The sequence below is a fragment of the Palaemon carinicauda genome, chromosome 2, assembly GCF_036898095.1.
Source record: "Palaemon carinicauda isolate YSFRI2023 chromosome 2, ASM3689809v2, whole genome shotgun sequence".
Lineage (NCBI taxonomy): Eukaryota > Metazoa > Arthropoda > Malacostraca > Decapoda > Palaemonidae > Palaemon > Palaemon carinicauda.
In genome coordinates, this window is record NC_090726.1 from 40310305 (window position 1) to 40328240 (window position 17936).

The window sequence follows — 17936 nt, forward strand, 5'->3', positions numbered from 1 at the left end:
TTTAGTGTTCATAGCTTTTTTAATACAAGTATTGCAATTGGTGTTATGTAATGCACATTTAAGTAATTAATTTTAGATTCTAATCTTATTTCTACAGTTGCTATATTCACATTTTATGATATGAATTTGATCTCTAACCATGTATTCCCATTTTCAACATTTCAGTTTATGCTCATAAAAAAACAATATTTGATAGTAGTTGCTTTAAGATTCAATAACTTTCTTAATATAATAGCTATGGATCACATATTGGTATCAAAGGAAAGCTCTTGAAACAAAGAATATGAATGTTAAGTTGAATCACAAATAACAGACATGATATAATTTCTATAAGGAAAAATTTCCAGTTACATAGAAAAAATTCATTAATTTCATCATAAATATGCTCCTAACTAACACTGTGTACAAGATATTAAAATATGTGATAGCTTGTTTTGAAGCCCTTTTCTTGGCCTTTATCTTGGTATATAATAAGTCCTAATAATATTGATGGACTAGCTCGCAGGAGACAAAAATCACCTGTAAGTCACGCCGAAAAAAATTGCATGTCATATATAAAAAACGGTTGATAACACAAGGAAGGCAAAGAGATATAGAATGCTATCATACATTTTTGAAGACTATAGACATTGGTCTTTCAGTTAATCACTATGAGATTTCCTGCCCCAAAATGGTACCAAGGGCCAAAATTTTGAGACCAGGCTCATGGACTATCTACCTCTAGAATCCATTTACCTCTTTTGGATCCTGCTTATCCGTCCTCAAGACGTCATAACAATGAACCTACTATTTTACCACAACCTTGCCTTATGTTCATACTACTTATGAGATTACACATTCTATGGAACAGTAAAAACATTTCTCAGATACTTCTATAGTTCAGAATCAGGAGAGGAAAAGGGCACTAGAATCCATTCACTCAATGACGTACCAGCTAAAAAGCATCACAGAAATGCCCCTTGTACTAGGTGTCCCAAGTGGCCTTTCTCCTAGAGGTCTTACTCATCTCATATAATAAGCTCTGAGAAATCTAATGGTGCTGTTCCTAAGATGGAACCACCCTATACTCCTAAACAGGAGCAGAATCAGAAAGATCTGGCCCTGATCACTAATGACTCCAGATCCCAGCTGTGGGGACATGGTTCCCTTTGAAGTTCCTACGTCTGAATTTGAAACCACCGATGTCTCAGGAGATTATGAGTCTTATTCTTTGCTTAGACAATTTGGTAGAACCTTGCGCACAAGTTACAAGTAGATGTTGCACCATATATGCGATTTTTCCAATCACCTATTATGAGACGCCAATTCGACGTTTCTCAATGAAACCAAACCTGTGACATGCTACATTTGTATAATACTATAATCAAGTCTCAGCACCCGAGAATTCCCATAAAACGAGCAGATCACTCAAATTGACCCCCTCTGACACTTTCTCATCAGAGGAAGTTTTACATTGATTCTGAAGCTCGCCGAAGACCTGTACCTATTGATCCTGATGTTGCCAATCTGGTACTTAGTGTACTGAGCGTCAAGAGTGTTGACGATCTCCCTATGTACTGCGCACAGATTGTTCTGGATGCTTCCAAAACTGCGGGTTGGCCAACCTTCCTTCCACTTTCTCTGCATCTGAAATGCAGAACATGGAAGTTACTGGCATGTCTGTCATTCAGGCATCTCTTGGCTGCAGTGTCCTGTTTTGCAGTAACAGAAAATACGAAGAAAGGACATTGTTAAGCAGTTCAGAGATTTTTAGAGATCAGAAACCAAAGGTCTGGATGTCTTTGTGGGGCAATTACATTCTTAGGAGGTGTGATGCTGCTTTGGCCAGGTGTATCAAACAGCTGTCTCCCAGAGATCATGATGCCTGAGCTTTGCATGGCAAAATGGTTGCACCAGTTGAACATAAAGGTCCTCTTGTATCTAGATGACTGACTAGTCGTGGTTTCATCAAAAGAAAAACTTTCTGAAGCCCCGAGTTTACTACAGAACCTGTTGAAGTTGGGTTTTCTCATCAATCACAAAATGTCACTATCACAAATTAAGTCAATTTAATGTTTGAACATGACAAATAGCCTCTGCTCCTTTCTGGGCTTCCAATCCAACAAAAGGATCCAGTCCCTCTTGAATCTGCTCGAGGAGTTCAAAAAGAGACAAGGAAATCTCAGCCCTAAAGTGTATGAGCTGGCTGGGAACGATGGTATCCTCGGAGAACTCATTTTACCTACAAAGCTAAGGATAAAGCCCCTATGCTTCCATCTAAATGAGCACTGAGACCAGAGCCCAACATAATCTCAATCGCACCTTTTAATCATTGGGGGAGTGATTGGTTGGTGGGGATTTTGTCAGAAAATGATGAAGAAGAGACTACTGTACGTTGATATTTTCCAACACGTCAGCAGAGGTGAGGAGTGACCTTGGCAGATCGTAGTTGCTTTGGAATATGAACAGAAGAAAAGAGCAGCTCTATTTATACTGTCTGTAACGGATTGTGGTGAAGATGGCAATGCTGAGTTTGTAAGATTGGTGTCATGAAAAGTCAACCCTTCATTTTGATAATACACCATTGACTCGCATAAAGAAATAGGGGATAATCAAGGACTCAATTTTTAGCTCAGGACCGGCTGTATTTGGTAGAGGAACATGAAATTACTCTCCCATTTCATGCCAGGCAAACATAAATATTCCAGACTAAGGAGTTGTAAGAACCAGCTAATACCAACAGAGTGGTTACTGCTTCCACTGATGTGCTTGGAATTGTAGAAAGCGTGGAGGAAACCAAAGCTGGACATGTTCATAACCACTTTTAATAGAGAAATGGAGGTTTTCAGCTCACCATTACAGGGCCCCTTGCCATGGGTAGTAGATGCAATGTTACAAGAATGATCAAGGTTGGACCTTTAATGCATTTCCACCATTCACCATGATTCAGTAATAAAAAAAAATTATTCAAGAATTACAAAAACAACACACTTGGTACTGTAGTGGCTTTGAAGAGAACTGTTCCCAGACCTGTGGCCACTGCTAATGTAACGTCCAGTTACATTTCTATACAGAGCAAATTTTCTGTAACAGTCCCATTGGCATCTATTACATCAAAAGCACTTCATGCTTTATCCATCTGCATTAAGACTACCATCTCCTCAGAATGTGACTATTTTCCAAAACCTCTAGAGTCTAGACTGTGCAATGTAGCATCTGCCTCCCTCAGCAGACTCAATGATAGAAATTAGCCTCCTAGTCAGAAATACTGAGGTGATTGGATCAATTGATTAGCTCTTTCAACTCATGTGATGAATGTATGGGATATTCTTTAGCTTGATGGTATTCATGTACGGAATATTCTTTAGCTTGATGTTATTTATGTACTGTACTGGATATTCTTTAGCTTGATGTGATGTGGGTATATTGTCACAAGTCTACCTTTTTATACTCTATTGTAAGTCCTTGGAGATAACTCAGTTATTAACTCCAAAAAGGGATTTTGACGAAGGAAAAATCTATTTCTGGGCGAGGAACCTGTGTAGCTCCGTGAAATGCTCCTTAAAGCACCATTTCAAAGGTATAAATACTGCTAAATATACCAGAGAAAAAAGTTGCATGGAATGCTAGGAATATATCCAGGTCGCTCACCCCTAAAGGGTTTCAGTATTAAAACTGGGTCGAGTGATACCACTACCAGAGATCCCTTTCCAATTAGACTTCTCCCTCCTCAAAATCCCCCGTTACTATGAGGTGTCGTTCGCTACAGCTACTGCCCCCACCACCACCACTACCTATCCTTCTCCCATCATTCCTATTAGCACCCCAAGCTTGGGCCAGCCTAGGGTGAGGAAAAAGGGGGGAGGGTTCACTGGGCAACACAGGTTCCTAGCCAAGAAATAGATTTTTCCTTCGTCAAAATCCCTTTTCTAGGCTCAACCTGTGTCGCTCCGTGAAATAGTAACAGAGAATTGGTCCCATAAGCTTGGAAATACACAAAAAGTTGATGAACTGAATTAAAAATAGAGTAATTCAATTATGCGTGTTTTACTAAAATCCTTAATACAGTATACCAATCTCTTAATTACACCCCAAATCAAGGTCAATGTTAAGGTAGGGGGGAAAGGGAAGGCAGGTGCTCCTTATTAGGAGACAGGCACTAAGAGGGAAAATATATATGAAGATAGGACCCTATTATAATGGTTGTGTTAAATCTGGAGGAACCACTATATCTTTTTAATCTTGGGCATGTGGTACAGATTCCGGCTTGGTTCTTTTAATAAAATACAGAATCTATTGTCTGATTCCTTTCAGGGAAATGGTTCCTCCATCCTTTCTAATAAACAAAGGTCCTGAAGGTCTATTTCAATAGTTTTCCAGAGTGATAACTGGGCACAGAGATAGACCCTGTGGAAGTGGGACAATCTTCCACGGGGACCATCTATTCTGTGGACCCTCATTCTTTTCTAAGAATTTTCCATCTTGAGAGAATAAAATTCCACTAGAAGAAAGAAATCAATATGATTTGGTTCTCTAGATAATGCTGAGAGTTCAGATAATCTGGCTCCTGAGGCTAAACTTATTAAAAATAACGTCTTCCTAAGAAGCGTTATATAAGTGCAGGAGTCATTATCAGAGTCAGAATCTAGATCGAGGACATCATCTAAAACCCATGAAACTGCGTGAGGGCGAGTTACTGGTTTTAGTCTAGTACAGGCTCACGGAACAGACAAAAAATACGAATCTTTCAGATTAAAATTGAACCCGATCTGAAATATTTTCTTTAAAGCAGATTTAACCATAGTAATAGTATTATTGGCTAGACCTCTTTCCAAGAAAGTTCTGAAAAAGGTAACTGCCAGATTCGTAGTCAGCATCCGAACCTCTGAGTCTTCCAGAAATTGGCTAACTTCCTTGCATCAGAATCATTTTCCGAAGGATAGAATCTCATATACCTGACCATAGGGACAATTTGTTAAAAGGGTCAATCTCAGCATCTCTTTGTGCTGCAAATCTCAGATAGTCCATAAAGTGAAGGCATTCTGAATCCGTGAGGAAGCAGACACACTGTGAGATAGTACCATCCGTGCTAACTTGGTTCGGGAATCCGCCGAGGTCGGAGTTCTAGTTCCACCAAGATATGGAACCAGTTGCATTGGCCAATTGAGGGCTACGAGGGCAATTATTATTATTATTATTATTATTACTATCCAAGCTACAACCCTAGTTGGAAAAGCAAGATGCTATAAGCCCAGGGGCTCCAACAGGGAAAAATAGCCCAGTGAGGAAAGGAAACAAGGAAATAAATAAATGAAGAGAACAAATTAACAATAAATCATTCTAAAATAAGAAACAACGTCAAAACAGACGTCATATAATAAACTATCAACAACATCAAAAACAAATATGTCATAAAAAAAAAACTATAAAAAGACTCATGTCAACCTGGTCAACAAAAAAGCATTTGCTCCAACTTTGAACTTTTGAAGTTCTACTGATTCAACCACCCGATTAGGAAGATCATTCCACAACTTGGTCACAGCTGGAATAAAACTTCTAGAGTATTGCGTAGTATTGAGCCTCGTGATGGAGAAGGCCTGGCTATTAGAATTAACTGCCTGCCTAGTATTACGAACAGGATAGAATTGTCCAGGGAGATCTGAATGTAAAGGATGGTCAGAGTTGTGAAAAATCTTATGCAACATACATAATGAACTAATTGAACGACGGTGCCAGAGATTAATATCTAGATCAGGAATAAGAAATTTAATAGACCGTAAGTTTCTGTCCAACAAATTCAGATGAGAATCAGCAGCTGAAGACCAGACAGGAGAACAATACTCAAAACAAGGTAGAATGAAAGAATTAAAACACTTCTTCAGAATAGATTGATCACCGAAAATCTTGAAAGACTTTCTCAATAAGCCTATTTTTTGTGAAATTGAAGAAGACACAGACCTTATATGTTTCTCAACAGTAAATTTACTGTCGAGAATCACACCTAAAATTTTGAAAGAGTCATACATATTTAAAGAAACATTATCAATACTGAGATCCGGATGTTGAGGAACCACCGTCCTTGACCTACTTACAATCATACTTTGAGTTTTGTTAGGATTCAACTTCATACTCCATAATTTGCACCATGCACTAATTCTAGCTAAATCTCTATTAAGGGATTCACCAACCCTAGATCTACATTCAGGGGATGGAATTGATGCAAAGAGAGTAGCATCATCTGCATATGCAACAAGCTTGTTTTCTAGGCCAAACCACATGTCATGTGTATATAGTATGAAAAGTAATGGGCCAAGAACACTACCCTGTGGAACACCGGATATCACATTCCTATAATCACTATGGTGTCCATCAACAACAACTCTTTGAGATCTATTACTTAAAAAATCAATAATAATGCTAAGAAACGACCCACCCACTCCCAACTGTTTCAGTTTGAAAACAAGGGCCTCATGATTAACACGGTCAAAGGTAGCACTAAAATCAAGGCCAATCATAAGAACTTCCCGACCACAATCAAGGGATTTCTGTACAGCATTGGAGATTGTAAGAAGGGCATCACATGCTCCAAGGCCTTTACGAAAACCAAATTGCAAACTAGGGAGTAGATGATTACCTTCAGCAAACCTATTAAGACGTTTTGCCAGAAGACGTTCAAAAACTTTAGATAATATGGGAGTTATGGAAATTGGGCGGTAATCAGTGGGACTTGAGCTACCACAAACACATTTACATAGAGGAGTAACATTACCAATTCTCCAACTAGTGCTAAAAGCTCCTCTTCTTGCTAACTTGCGCAAAATAACATAACTTTGGAGCTAAGAAATCTGCTGTCTTTATAAAAAACAAAGGAAAAATACCATTTGGGTCTACACCTCCATAAGCATCAAGGTCCATCAACAGAGCTTTAATCTCACGAGATCGAAAAGCTAAACTAGTTAGTTTAGCCTCAGGAAAACAGGAATGAGGAAGTTCAAGTTTTTCATTACTCTGTTTACTGTCAAAAACATCAGCCAAAAGGGTTGCCTTTTCCTTTGGACAGTGAGTGACTGAGCCATCTGGTTTAAGTAAAGGAGGAACTGTTGCCTCTACACCAAAGAGTGCAGATTTAAGGGTAGACCCCCATTTATGTTCCTGAGTTGTACCAGAAAGTGTTTCTTTTATGGTTAAATTGTACTCCTTTTCAGTTGAGGCATAAACTCTCTGAGCAAAAGCTCGAAGCTGAGTATAGTTGTTCCAGGTCAAATCTGATCTGTTACCCTTCCAAAGTTGATAGGCCTCCTGCTTCTCCAAAAAAGCACGTTTACAATCATCATTGAACCACGGTTTGTCCTTCACTCGGTACCTTAGCACACGAGAAGGGATACGCCTATCAATTATGTTGACTAGATTCTCATTCAAAGGGACAACAGGATCTACACTATTATATAATTGTGACCAATTCAAGCACAAAAGATCATGTAAAATCCCATTCCAGTCTGCTTGGGATTTCATATAAATTTTACAAGAATATGATATATCAGGGACAGGCTGCTCAGTCTTCACTAATAATGAAATCAAGGCATGATCAGATGTCCCGACTCGAGAGCCAACCTTACCAGTTATAACGCCAGGGGAGTCAGTGTATACAAGGTCCAAGCAATTACCAGACCTGTGAGTAGCTTCATTTATGATTTGCTCACAGCCTGATTCAGAGGCAAAGTCTCAAGCTCTTAAGCCATGGCGATCGGTAGGAGAGATAGAACTTAACCACTCCCTATGGTGAGCATTAAAATCACCAACAAATACAAAAGAAGCCTTTCTATCATCTTCTTGTATCTTAGCCATAATGGTAAGAAGACAATCGAAGATAGAATCATCCCTGTCTGGATTCCGGTAGATCGAACATAAATAAAAGTTGTTATGCCTGCCACAAACTTTTATTACCTGAATCTCATGACATCCACATTGATAGCAGGACTTATGAGAAGCAGGGTACTCGGTCCTAATATACACCGCCATTCCCCTGGCCCTAGGGATGGCATCACATTTCAACATTATTGGCTTCTTAAAACCAGTTATAAGGAGCTCAGATGAGTGCCTCATATTAGAAACCAAAGTTTCTGAGCACAAGAGAATATCATACTGTCTGGACGCAACTGTAAGGTCTTTGAAAGTCCTGAGCGTGTCCAGGACTTTCATTAGCATGTTTATGGGTGGAATCAGGTAAATCCTCCGTCAGTTGTTCCAATTCTATGGACATGTCATCTGTGACATAAGCCAGAGGGTCCAGGTTGGGGGCTACATGACATTGTGGCTTGTGGTTGGATTCCGTGGCAAATAGATCTACTAGGAGACGCGGAACTTGTTGGCAGGTCCAATTGAATGACTTTTTGTCCAAGGACCATTCCGACTCCCACGGAGGTTCCTTGATAGTTCATCCTCAACCACATTTCTTACTCCCGCCAGGTGAACGGTTGACAGGTGCCAATGGTTCCCTGTTGCCATTGAAAAGATAGCTACCATCACTTGATTTATGTGACTTGATTTGCAGTGGACTATCACTTGGCTGTCTATATTAGACTGATATGTTGTTTCTATGACGGGGAAAGTCTTTTTAGTCAAGAACAATTCCATGACTTCTAGGATATTGATGTGTAGTTGTCGGAATGTCACTGTCCACAACCCCTGGACCTGTTCGTATTGGGAATAGCCTCCCCAAGCACTTAGAGAGGCATCTATATGGACCACCAATGTTGTCGCTGGGAATCGTAAAGGTACTGAGTTTACTAGGTTTTTGACCTTCGTCCATGGTTGAAGTCCTTCCATAGTGTTGGTGGAATCCGAAAAATTTTGTCTCGCTCTTTCTCGTTTGCTTTGGACCGCCAAACTTGATTGATGTCTTTCAGCTTGACTCTCAGTAATGAGTCTATTACTGAGGCAAACTGGAGTAAGCCTAGGATTCTTTCTTGGTTTCTCTGGGTTGTTAGTTTGTCCTTAGAAATCCTCTAGTGTTTCTTACTATCTCTATCCTCTTCAGTGGTGAAATCGACCGCTTGTGTGTGGTCAGGATCCATTATAGACCTAACAACTGGAAGTACGTTGCTGAAGTAAGACGGGACTTATTGAAATTTATTTGGAATCCTAAGTATTCCAGAAATTTTATTACTTTGTCTGGCGCCTCGTGGCATTCCTCGACGATGTTGGCCCAGATAAGCCAATCATCTAGGTAGGCCACTAACTGTATTCCTTGAGTCCTCATCTCTTGGACTACTGTCTCCGCCAACTTAGTGAATATCCTGGTCGCTATGTTGAGTCCGAACGGCATCACTTTGAAGGTGTAAGCCCGTTTGCCTAGCTTGAATCCTAGGAAAGGACGAAAATGTCATGCTATTGGAACATGAAAATAAACGCCTGTAAGATCTATAGGGGTGGTGACGGCCCCACGGAGACCTAAAGTCCTCACCTGTGAGACGGTCAGCATATGGAACTGGTTGCATTGAATATATGTATTCATATTGGACAGATCTAAGTTACTCTTCGTTTGTCCGAGTCTTTCTTTGGCACCCTGAACAAACATCCTTGAAAGTTTAAGCATTTTACCTCTTTTATTGCTCTCTTCAGAAGGAGATCTTCTGTGTAAAGTGTTAAATCTGCCGTTGGAATCTGATAAAAACTGGTTGGTGGAGGGAGCTTTCTCATCCAACTCCACCCCAGACCTTTCGTTATGATGCTGTATGCCAATTGCAGAACGCCCAATGGCTCCGAAAGAGGTACAGCCTTCCTCCTACCAGGGGAGTCTCACTGGTTTGCAGAAGGTCTGCTTCCATGGCTACCTCAAAATCCTCTACCTCTAGCGGAAGCTCTTCCGCCGCCTCTATGCAGGAAGGCTCCCCTAGCTCTACTACCTCTCGCATGTGTGTGTTTCGAAGGAAGGATGATACGCTAGAGACGCAATAAACGGAGTAGTGGCTGAATCGGTTGTGGAGGTGGTTGGCTTAACCACACATATTGATTTTGTGGCTGGGTTCTTGAGGTGGAAGGCTGGTCATCTGGGATACTGGCATTACCTGTAGCACATCTTGAGCCTGTGGCCCTTGGAAGGACTGAAACTTCCTTGGTCTTTTCCCGCCTCGTGATTGTGGTCCAGTGGGCTCGAATTTTCTTTTAGGAATTCGACCCCACCGAACTCTGAGGCTTTGGTTGACTCTAGCTGCTTCTCCGAGGACGCTATTTACCACGTCCTCCGGGAATAAGTCCACTCCCCAGATCAAAGCCTTAATTAAGCTGTTAGGCTCATGCCTAATGGAGTAGTCAGTTAAGACGTGCTTCCGGCAATTGCTTCGGACCACTGCAAAGTCATATGTATCACACTGTAGTGTGTGAGGCAAAGACTGTGTCAGGATTTTAAAAAAGTGGCTCCTCGCGTAGACTAACGAAGTCATCTCCGCCATTGTGGCTGAGTTGATAGATCTATCCAGCCTGGTTCTTGCACCGTATTCTATTTTAATCAGAGAGTCTGGAAGTCCGGGGAGTCATTCACTAAACTGTGTGATGGCACAGTCCTAGTTCAATGACCCTGCCATGAAAGTAGCTGGTGCATCGATCCAGCATTCATGGTCTCCTGGGAACAACAGGGAAGTTAGTTCCGTATTCCTTAGTAGCGGCATGGGCTTGCCTTCCATAGCCACCTGTAAGGTAAGGTCTACTACTTTGGTGGTACATGGTGTCGGGGTTTGCCCGTCCACCTTGAACATAGAGAACGTACCCTTATGAGGGGTTAACTTGGTATTGACACATTCCCACTCATTTAAAGTCCGGACCCAGGCGGATCGAGCTTGCTCTTTTGGTTAGATAACGGTTTCCTTGGGAACCTTGTCTACCCTTATTAGCTCTTCCACTGACGGGCGCTCTTATCAAGGGAAGGGGAATTGTAAACCCGGCAGATAGCATTCAAGATCTTCTACCGGACGGGGACCACCTCCTGCTAATGTCAACATGCCCTCTGAGAACGGGGCATGAAGAGCCAATCACCACGGGTCGTTCTCAACAAACCCCGGGAGCTTTGACGCGTCCAGAACCACAAACTACCATTGTTGTGGTAATCCGGACCGCAAGGTTTTTCTATCAGATTTTCCTGATTTTGCAGTCCCTGGCCCAAATTGTCCATAGACTGCAGGCGATCAGCAATTGGACCAAACTGGGACTAGACTATACTACTCAACCTCTCCATGAGCTGGCTCGAGAAGGCCACCGGTATATGAATATAAAATTCACTTGTGCCGGGAACCCCGGCGAAATACTTTAAGAAATTAAATTCCGCCGTGACACCCAGCAGAGAATCATGCGTGCTTAAGCTAAAGGAAATAATACGTAATAGCATTCTTGCTCTCGACCCTTGATGTGGAGGATTAGTCCCTGCCGAGTCCGTCAGTAGCTTAGAAGCTGATGATGGTCTGGTTGGGAGTGGTTTGGGTAGCCTAAAAGGCTTGCCCGCTTTGGGTAGGGCCTACCTCATACGTTTTACCTTAGGGGCCACTGAGCATGGCACCCGGCATGAGATCGGCAGACCTCATGCCCACACGACTGCTGCAGCACAGCAGTGCATGCTGTCTCCCGACAGCGTACCACCTGTAAGTCAATTTGATACACGAGTATCATACTTGATTTCGCCGGAAAATCCAGTGACATATATAGTTAAGTTAAATCCGCTGTGTTTAGCTCAGCGGAGTCGTATTCTTTCTTACTATTTTACAATAGTACCCTAATAATCTGTTTTCCTTCTTCCACCATCTCCTGTCATCCAAAGTATTGTCATTACAAAGATTTGAAACGGGTAGGAACGGTGGCTGTATTAATATTAGACCAGTCCGCCGTCTCCAGAGGGAAAAATTCTACTATGAAACTTCTCTCAACCTTCCATACCCTTACCGGAGTAGGAAGTATGTATTGATGAAGAAAGGTTAGGACAAGGAGATACAAGGAAATCAGAATTAGGGACACCAATACTGTTGCCGGAATACCTGGTTGGAAGTATGAATTCCTACTGTTGTAAATTCGGCCCGTAACAATATAAATTCAAGAACTACTAAGCTCCGTCTGTAACCCTCTTCCCAGAATAACCATACCGTAAATATCCTGTTATACAGTATAAGGGATCAACCTACGGGATCAGAACAGGGTAAAAATTTATCTGAATCCAATCAAAGAAACATAGTAACCATCTCATGGATACGATTTCAAGCCATCTCGGCCCTCACGGGGCGGAAGAATATCGAAGATGGAATTCCGGGAATAGGGGGATACGCAGTACGTACCAAGGCTCATACTCAGTCTGGCTCGTCTGGTGGCCATCCTTGACTAACCGAGGAGAGAGCGCTATTTGCATCTACTCACAGATCATGGGAGCTATCTCTCTCTTTCAGCTGTTTCCCTTCTCTCATTAGTGTATAACTCAAGCCTACTTCCTGAGGTTAGGGTGTGGCGAATAAGAATTCCACCGAGGTGGGTGCAGGGGTAGGGAGACATCCGAGTAAGATAATTTGGTTTATGAATATAAAATTAACTTGTACCGGGAACTCCGGCGAAATACTTAAAGAAATTAAATTCCGCCGTGACACCCAGCAGAAAATCATGCGCGCTTAAGCTAAAGGAAATAATACGTAATAGCATTAAAAAAAACATGTTACCCCTCTGTCATGTAAAGGTAGTAAAAAAAAATGGACATAAATATCCGGAGTCCCAAGAACGATGAGAGGACTAACCGTGAACCAGTCCACCAGACCCAAAGAAAGAAAATTATTATGAGTTTCTCGGCACACGGGATACCCACCGGAGTGGGGAACATAAGCAAGAAGGGACAAGCAGACTAGAAACAACCATCGAAATCCGTAGACTCCGGAATGCATGAAATTAAATGAACTAAACCCTAATGACAGAAAGGGAGAAAATAGATACCAATGTGGTGCCGGAAGATATATTCCTGGCATTCCATGCAACTTTTTTCTCTGGTATATTTAGCAGTATTTATACCTTAGAAATGGTGCTTTAAGGAGCATTTCACAGAGCGACACAAGTTGAGCCCAGAAATTACATTTTAAATATACTGAGAGTTTTAGGAAATACCAATAATTGACTCTATGAAAAAAGATGATTTTTATAAACTTCATTAGTTTGGCAGTGTAGCATCAACAGCATCTGATAATATGAGACAGGCCTACGTTACAACGGCTTGGTGTTTACATCACTGAATTTTCATGCAATAAGACTACTGCATGTCAATCGATTCCTAACCTTAAAAGAGGTGCCAGATTATTCATCGACAAATTATCGATGGTGGACCTGCACTATGAAAAAGAGAATATAAAATACAAATTAATTCAAGATGATAATCAAAATAGTGAGAAATGAAAAGGCAAAACAAGGGATGGTCTTGAATATAAAGAAAACCGTAATTGCTGGCATACATGGTGAAAGAATTTCAAGAAAGGAAAAAATCTAAACCAAAATAAATCACAGAGAGGAGACATCCCCTTTTTTGTTTCATTTGCTTGATGTCGGCTACCCCCCAAAATTGGGGGAAGTGCCTTGGTATGTGTATGTATGTAGTACCTTATATGGTTAAGATATATGTTGCATTTAGCCTACAGGCTGCAACACTGGTTTTGGTTATGCAAAGATGGGATGATAGATTGATTATGAATTTGGATGTCCATTCAACAACCAAGACTGCAAAATAGTAGTAGTGGGAAAGGTGGTAAAATGAAAGGCTAAAAAAGAAATACAATTAATGTTAGTGATTCAAGGACACCTTTTCTGAACAAGGCTTGCTAATTACATCTGATAGTAGTACTGTAACTACTTTGGAGTTATTAAAACCCCTAATTAAAGATAGCACACTTATCAGCATTCTTTTAGTCATCTTTTTATAGATTATATATGATATATGTTTTAATGTTGTTAATGTTTTTAAAATATTTTATTTTAATTGTTCATTACTTCTGATATTGTTCAATTATTTCCTTATTTCCTTTCCTCACTGGGGTATTTTTCCCAGTTGGAGCCCTTGGACTTATAGCATCTTGCTTTTCCAACTGGGGTTGTAGCATCATCCTCAAGATCAATACTAACTACACCAGGATTTCGTTGCAGAGAATGACAAGAAATCTGACAAAGACGATAGAGATGTTGTGAGGAAGTACTAGCGCAGCTTTAACCTCAAGAAAGCAATTTACATAATTCATGAAGCTTGGGAATGTGTTTCAGAAAAGTGCATTCAAGGATCTTGGCGGAAACTGCCCTAATGTGCTTACGGAATTTATTGGATTTTTATTGTGGAGGAGCCATTGACTTCAGCTTCCTCATCATCTCTGAGATCACCAAGGAAGCCTCGTCAAACGATACTTTACGAGTCTTATTGTAAAGTCGTCTTTCCAAGGATTTGCTTTAGAATTTGATAATGAGCTCCCTGATTTGGCAGCTCAGGAATCTGATCCAGACAATGCATATCACAATCATCATCACTGTATGCCGCCTCCTCCTCTTCCTCACCATGTATTATTATAAGAAAACCTTGTTTCATATCCGTGAATTTTGTATATAAGACTGTTTTTGGAAAATAATTGCAAATAAAAAGTTGACTATTTCATTCCAGACTGTGCCTCCCTTACGGGGAAAAGATTTCATCCACCATGTACTGTTCAGGCCTTATCAGACTACTCATCCCCATGATGGGCTGATGAAAAGTTCCTAATTATATCCCTCTACCCTTTATAGGAAAGGACACATTTTCAGGAAAGAAAAATAACCAACCAGTTGTTCAAGGGGGACTTCCTACCCACAAATGGAAGTCTTTCTATTTCAAGAGACAGAAGGTTTGTACACACATAGAAACATATTAAAATTTTAAAATTATATTCGTATTTACCATAGCTATACAGTACAAACATTAGTCCTTTAAAGTTAAGCTATGTACATTGACCACCCCTCTCAATCATGAGCTGAAGGTAAAAAGTGAAGGCTTTGAAATGAAAGCGGGCAGGACAACTCAGCCGCACTCACAACTATATATGTCGTTAAACACACCGTTAATGATTTTAACAGCAGTTCCAACATTTAAATTTCTTAGTACTACCTTTTGGATTATGTCAAGGCTATATTTCTACAGATATTCATTAAATGTCCCTACAAATGCTATTTTTATTTCTAATAAATGGCTACCAGCTGAGTACTTATGAAACTACAAAATTAGTGAATAAATATATAGTACAGCACTTACTTTTTCTTTATTTAGGTAGTCTTTTTCCCGTTTTATTGACTCTTCTTGGGATATACAAATCGCAGGTCGACTATACGTTGGTGTAGGATTAAGAGGCCTCTAAAATTTCAAAAGATGAACTGAGGAGTTTCTAACACAACAACATTTATGAAATAAACATCACAAACTTTTAAGAAATTTGTATTTAACACTAATGAAATAAACATGAAATTCGTATTTACCACTTATGAAATAAACATCACATATACGGTATTTAACGAATTTTCTTTTTTCCGAGCTATACAAAACCGAGTCTTTTAATAAGGAAGAATGATTCAGCCCAAACTGGAGGAGGCTGTTAAATCCTAGATAACATGCAGTTATCCAGCTGGCAAGGGTAAGGGGCTTCTCCCAGCTGGAGAGGGGTAGTTGCGGTGGGTAGTTGGATTAAAGGAAAAATAAAATATTTTTAAAAAGTTGTGATTTGTTCTTATGTGGAATACAAATCCTTGTTCTTTAATTAGGGAGACTCACTGCTTGGTGGGTTGGAAGCCTTCTTAGATCCTAACTGGATGGATCATTTTCTTCCCTGGAAGTGACCACCGCTTGACCTGTACATGAGTTAGCGGTGACCTCAGATACCTCCTACCTGACTTTTACAGTGATGAAAGACTGATATTATTATCATTATTACTTGTTAAGCTACAACCATAATTGTAAAAGCAGGATGCTATAAGCCCAGGGGCTCCAACAGGGAAAAAAGCCCAGTGAAGAAAGGAAATGAGGAAACAAAGGAAATAATGTGCCTCAGTGTACCCTCAAGCAAGAGAGAACCTACCCAAGACAATGGAAGACCATGGTACAGAGAGGCTATGGCACTATCCAAGTCTAAAGAACAAAGGCCTTATTTTGGAGTCCTTCTCATAGACGATCTGCTTACCATAGCTAACGAGTCTCTTCTACCATTGCCAAGAGGAAAGCAATGACTGAATATTTACAGTACAGTAATTAACCCTTGCGACAAGAAAAAATTATTTGTTGTATGAGGAAAGAGGAGAATGTGTAAAGAACAGGCAAGACTATTTGATGTATGTGTAGGCAAAAGAAATACTGTATGAGCCGTAACCAAGATCTTATGTAGTACTATCAGGCCAATAAAAGGACCCAATAACTCAACAGAAGTACCTCAATGGGTGGCTGGTGCCTTGGACAACCTACTACCTACTAAGTACTGGCTGATACATGGTCGCATTTACTCAATCAAAATGGAGACCCCTTTCCCCCAAAAGGGGATGTCAGATTGAAAGATAAAGCTGTATGATGATCAATGGGTTGGTGTACATTGCCCCATTCCCCCTTCGTTAAGAGGGCTGGGAGAGATACCGATTTAAACCTAAAGAATGGATGTCTGAAGTGGATCTTGTTAGTATCAGGTCCCATCCAGCACGTAATAATTTGACTGCTTGGTCACATAGAAGGGGACAGAAGAAAGAAGAACCAGATAATCAACCATTAATTCCAAATTTACATTTACTCAATAATAAACAAAATGCATCTTTACTCCATGTGAGAGCTGAACTGGTTCCACTTTTGGAGTAGCCACCACAGGACCAGGCATAAAGGTGTCAATGGACTAGTGGGTTTACTGTATTTCCACAAGTAAAAGGCCACAAAGGTGGTCCTACCTTCTCCAGGTGTCCTCATGGCAGCCTAATCTCGAGTACTCTCATGCCTCACTGGGCTGAAGGAGTGGTCGTGCACTCAGAAGATTCTGCTACACCTGCAAGAGAACACTCATTCCGCTCCAAGGAGAGAAACAAATGTAATCGGGAGCTGATGAAGGACCAGGCAGGACAGCCATGGGCCCGTGTTTTGAGGAACACAGGAATAGTTCCTCCAGCCCACATTACGTGTCTTCCAAAGCACGCAAGGACAGCCTCAAATAATGCCATCCTCTCAATCTGGGCTAGTAACCCCTTGCCAGAACAAGGAAGATGCCGAAGCCCCTCCATTAACTTGGAAACAGACTGTGTACAGGGCAGTACACATCTGTAGCCGGGGCAGGACCCTGGGTAGTCGCCCAGGGTCACACTTCAACCTTGTATCCCACCCTTAGCTGTGGTTCCGGGCCCCATGGGATTGGAAGCCACTCGGGAGCCATGTACAGCCCCAAGAGTTTAGTGGTGTTGCAAGGAGCCCTATCCTTGCAACTGCAGCTAGCTTTCCTGGACTTCTTTAAACTCTTCCTTTTCTTCTTCAACTTAAGAAGAAATAACAGAATCATGGTCAGAGGACGAGGAGGCGAATGAGGAAGAACAATGTGTAATCTTCTTCCTTTTCCTAACTCTCACTCCCAGTTCTGCAAGCAGAGCGGTTGAGGATGAGAGACCAGCAACAGTGACGTTCCCCCGGGGAAGAAAACACATGGATTGCTCCAAAAGGAGCCGAAACACTGGGGCACACTGAAACGGGGAAGGCACACTCACAGGGTTCTACAACCCCGCAACCAGTGGGGCCAGAAGCAAAGCCAAAGAAATAAAGGGAGCAAGTAATATCGGCACCTGGTGCATGCCCAGGCACAAGGGTCGGGGTGACTGACACAGGGGAAGGGGACCGGGATAACCCCAGGCAAAGGGGGAACATGCACTTTAGCCTTGGTGGCCTTCAATTACAGATGGCATCATTTCTGGCAGAACAGTGTCAC

At 41.2% G+C, this 17936-nt stretch overlaps 1 protein-coding gene across 2 annotated transcripts in view; it reads right to left on the bottom strand.

Moving 5' to 3' along the window:
- Positions 1-17936, bottom strand: part of LOC137616689 (uncharacterized) — a 59007-nt gene that overhangs the window by 21357 nt on the left and 19714 nt on the right. For both annotated transcript variants that reach the window (XR_011039485.1, XM_068346649.1), the window contains one exon: positions 15254-15352. Coding sequence is in view for 1 of the 2 variants with exons in the window: in XM_068346649.1 (XP_068202750.1) it covers positions 15254-15352 (99 nt within the window). In the remaining variant the exon portion in view is untranslated. The remainder of the gene's footprint in view (positions 1-15253; positions 15353-17936) is intronic.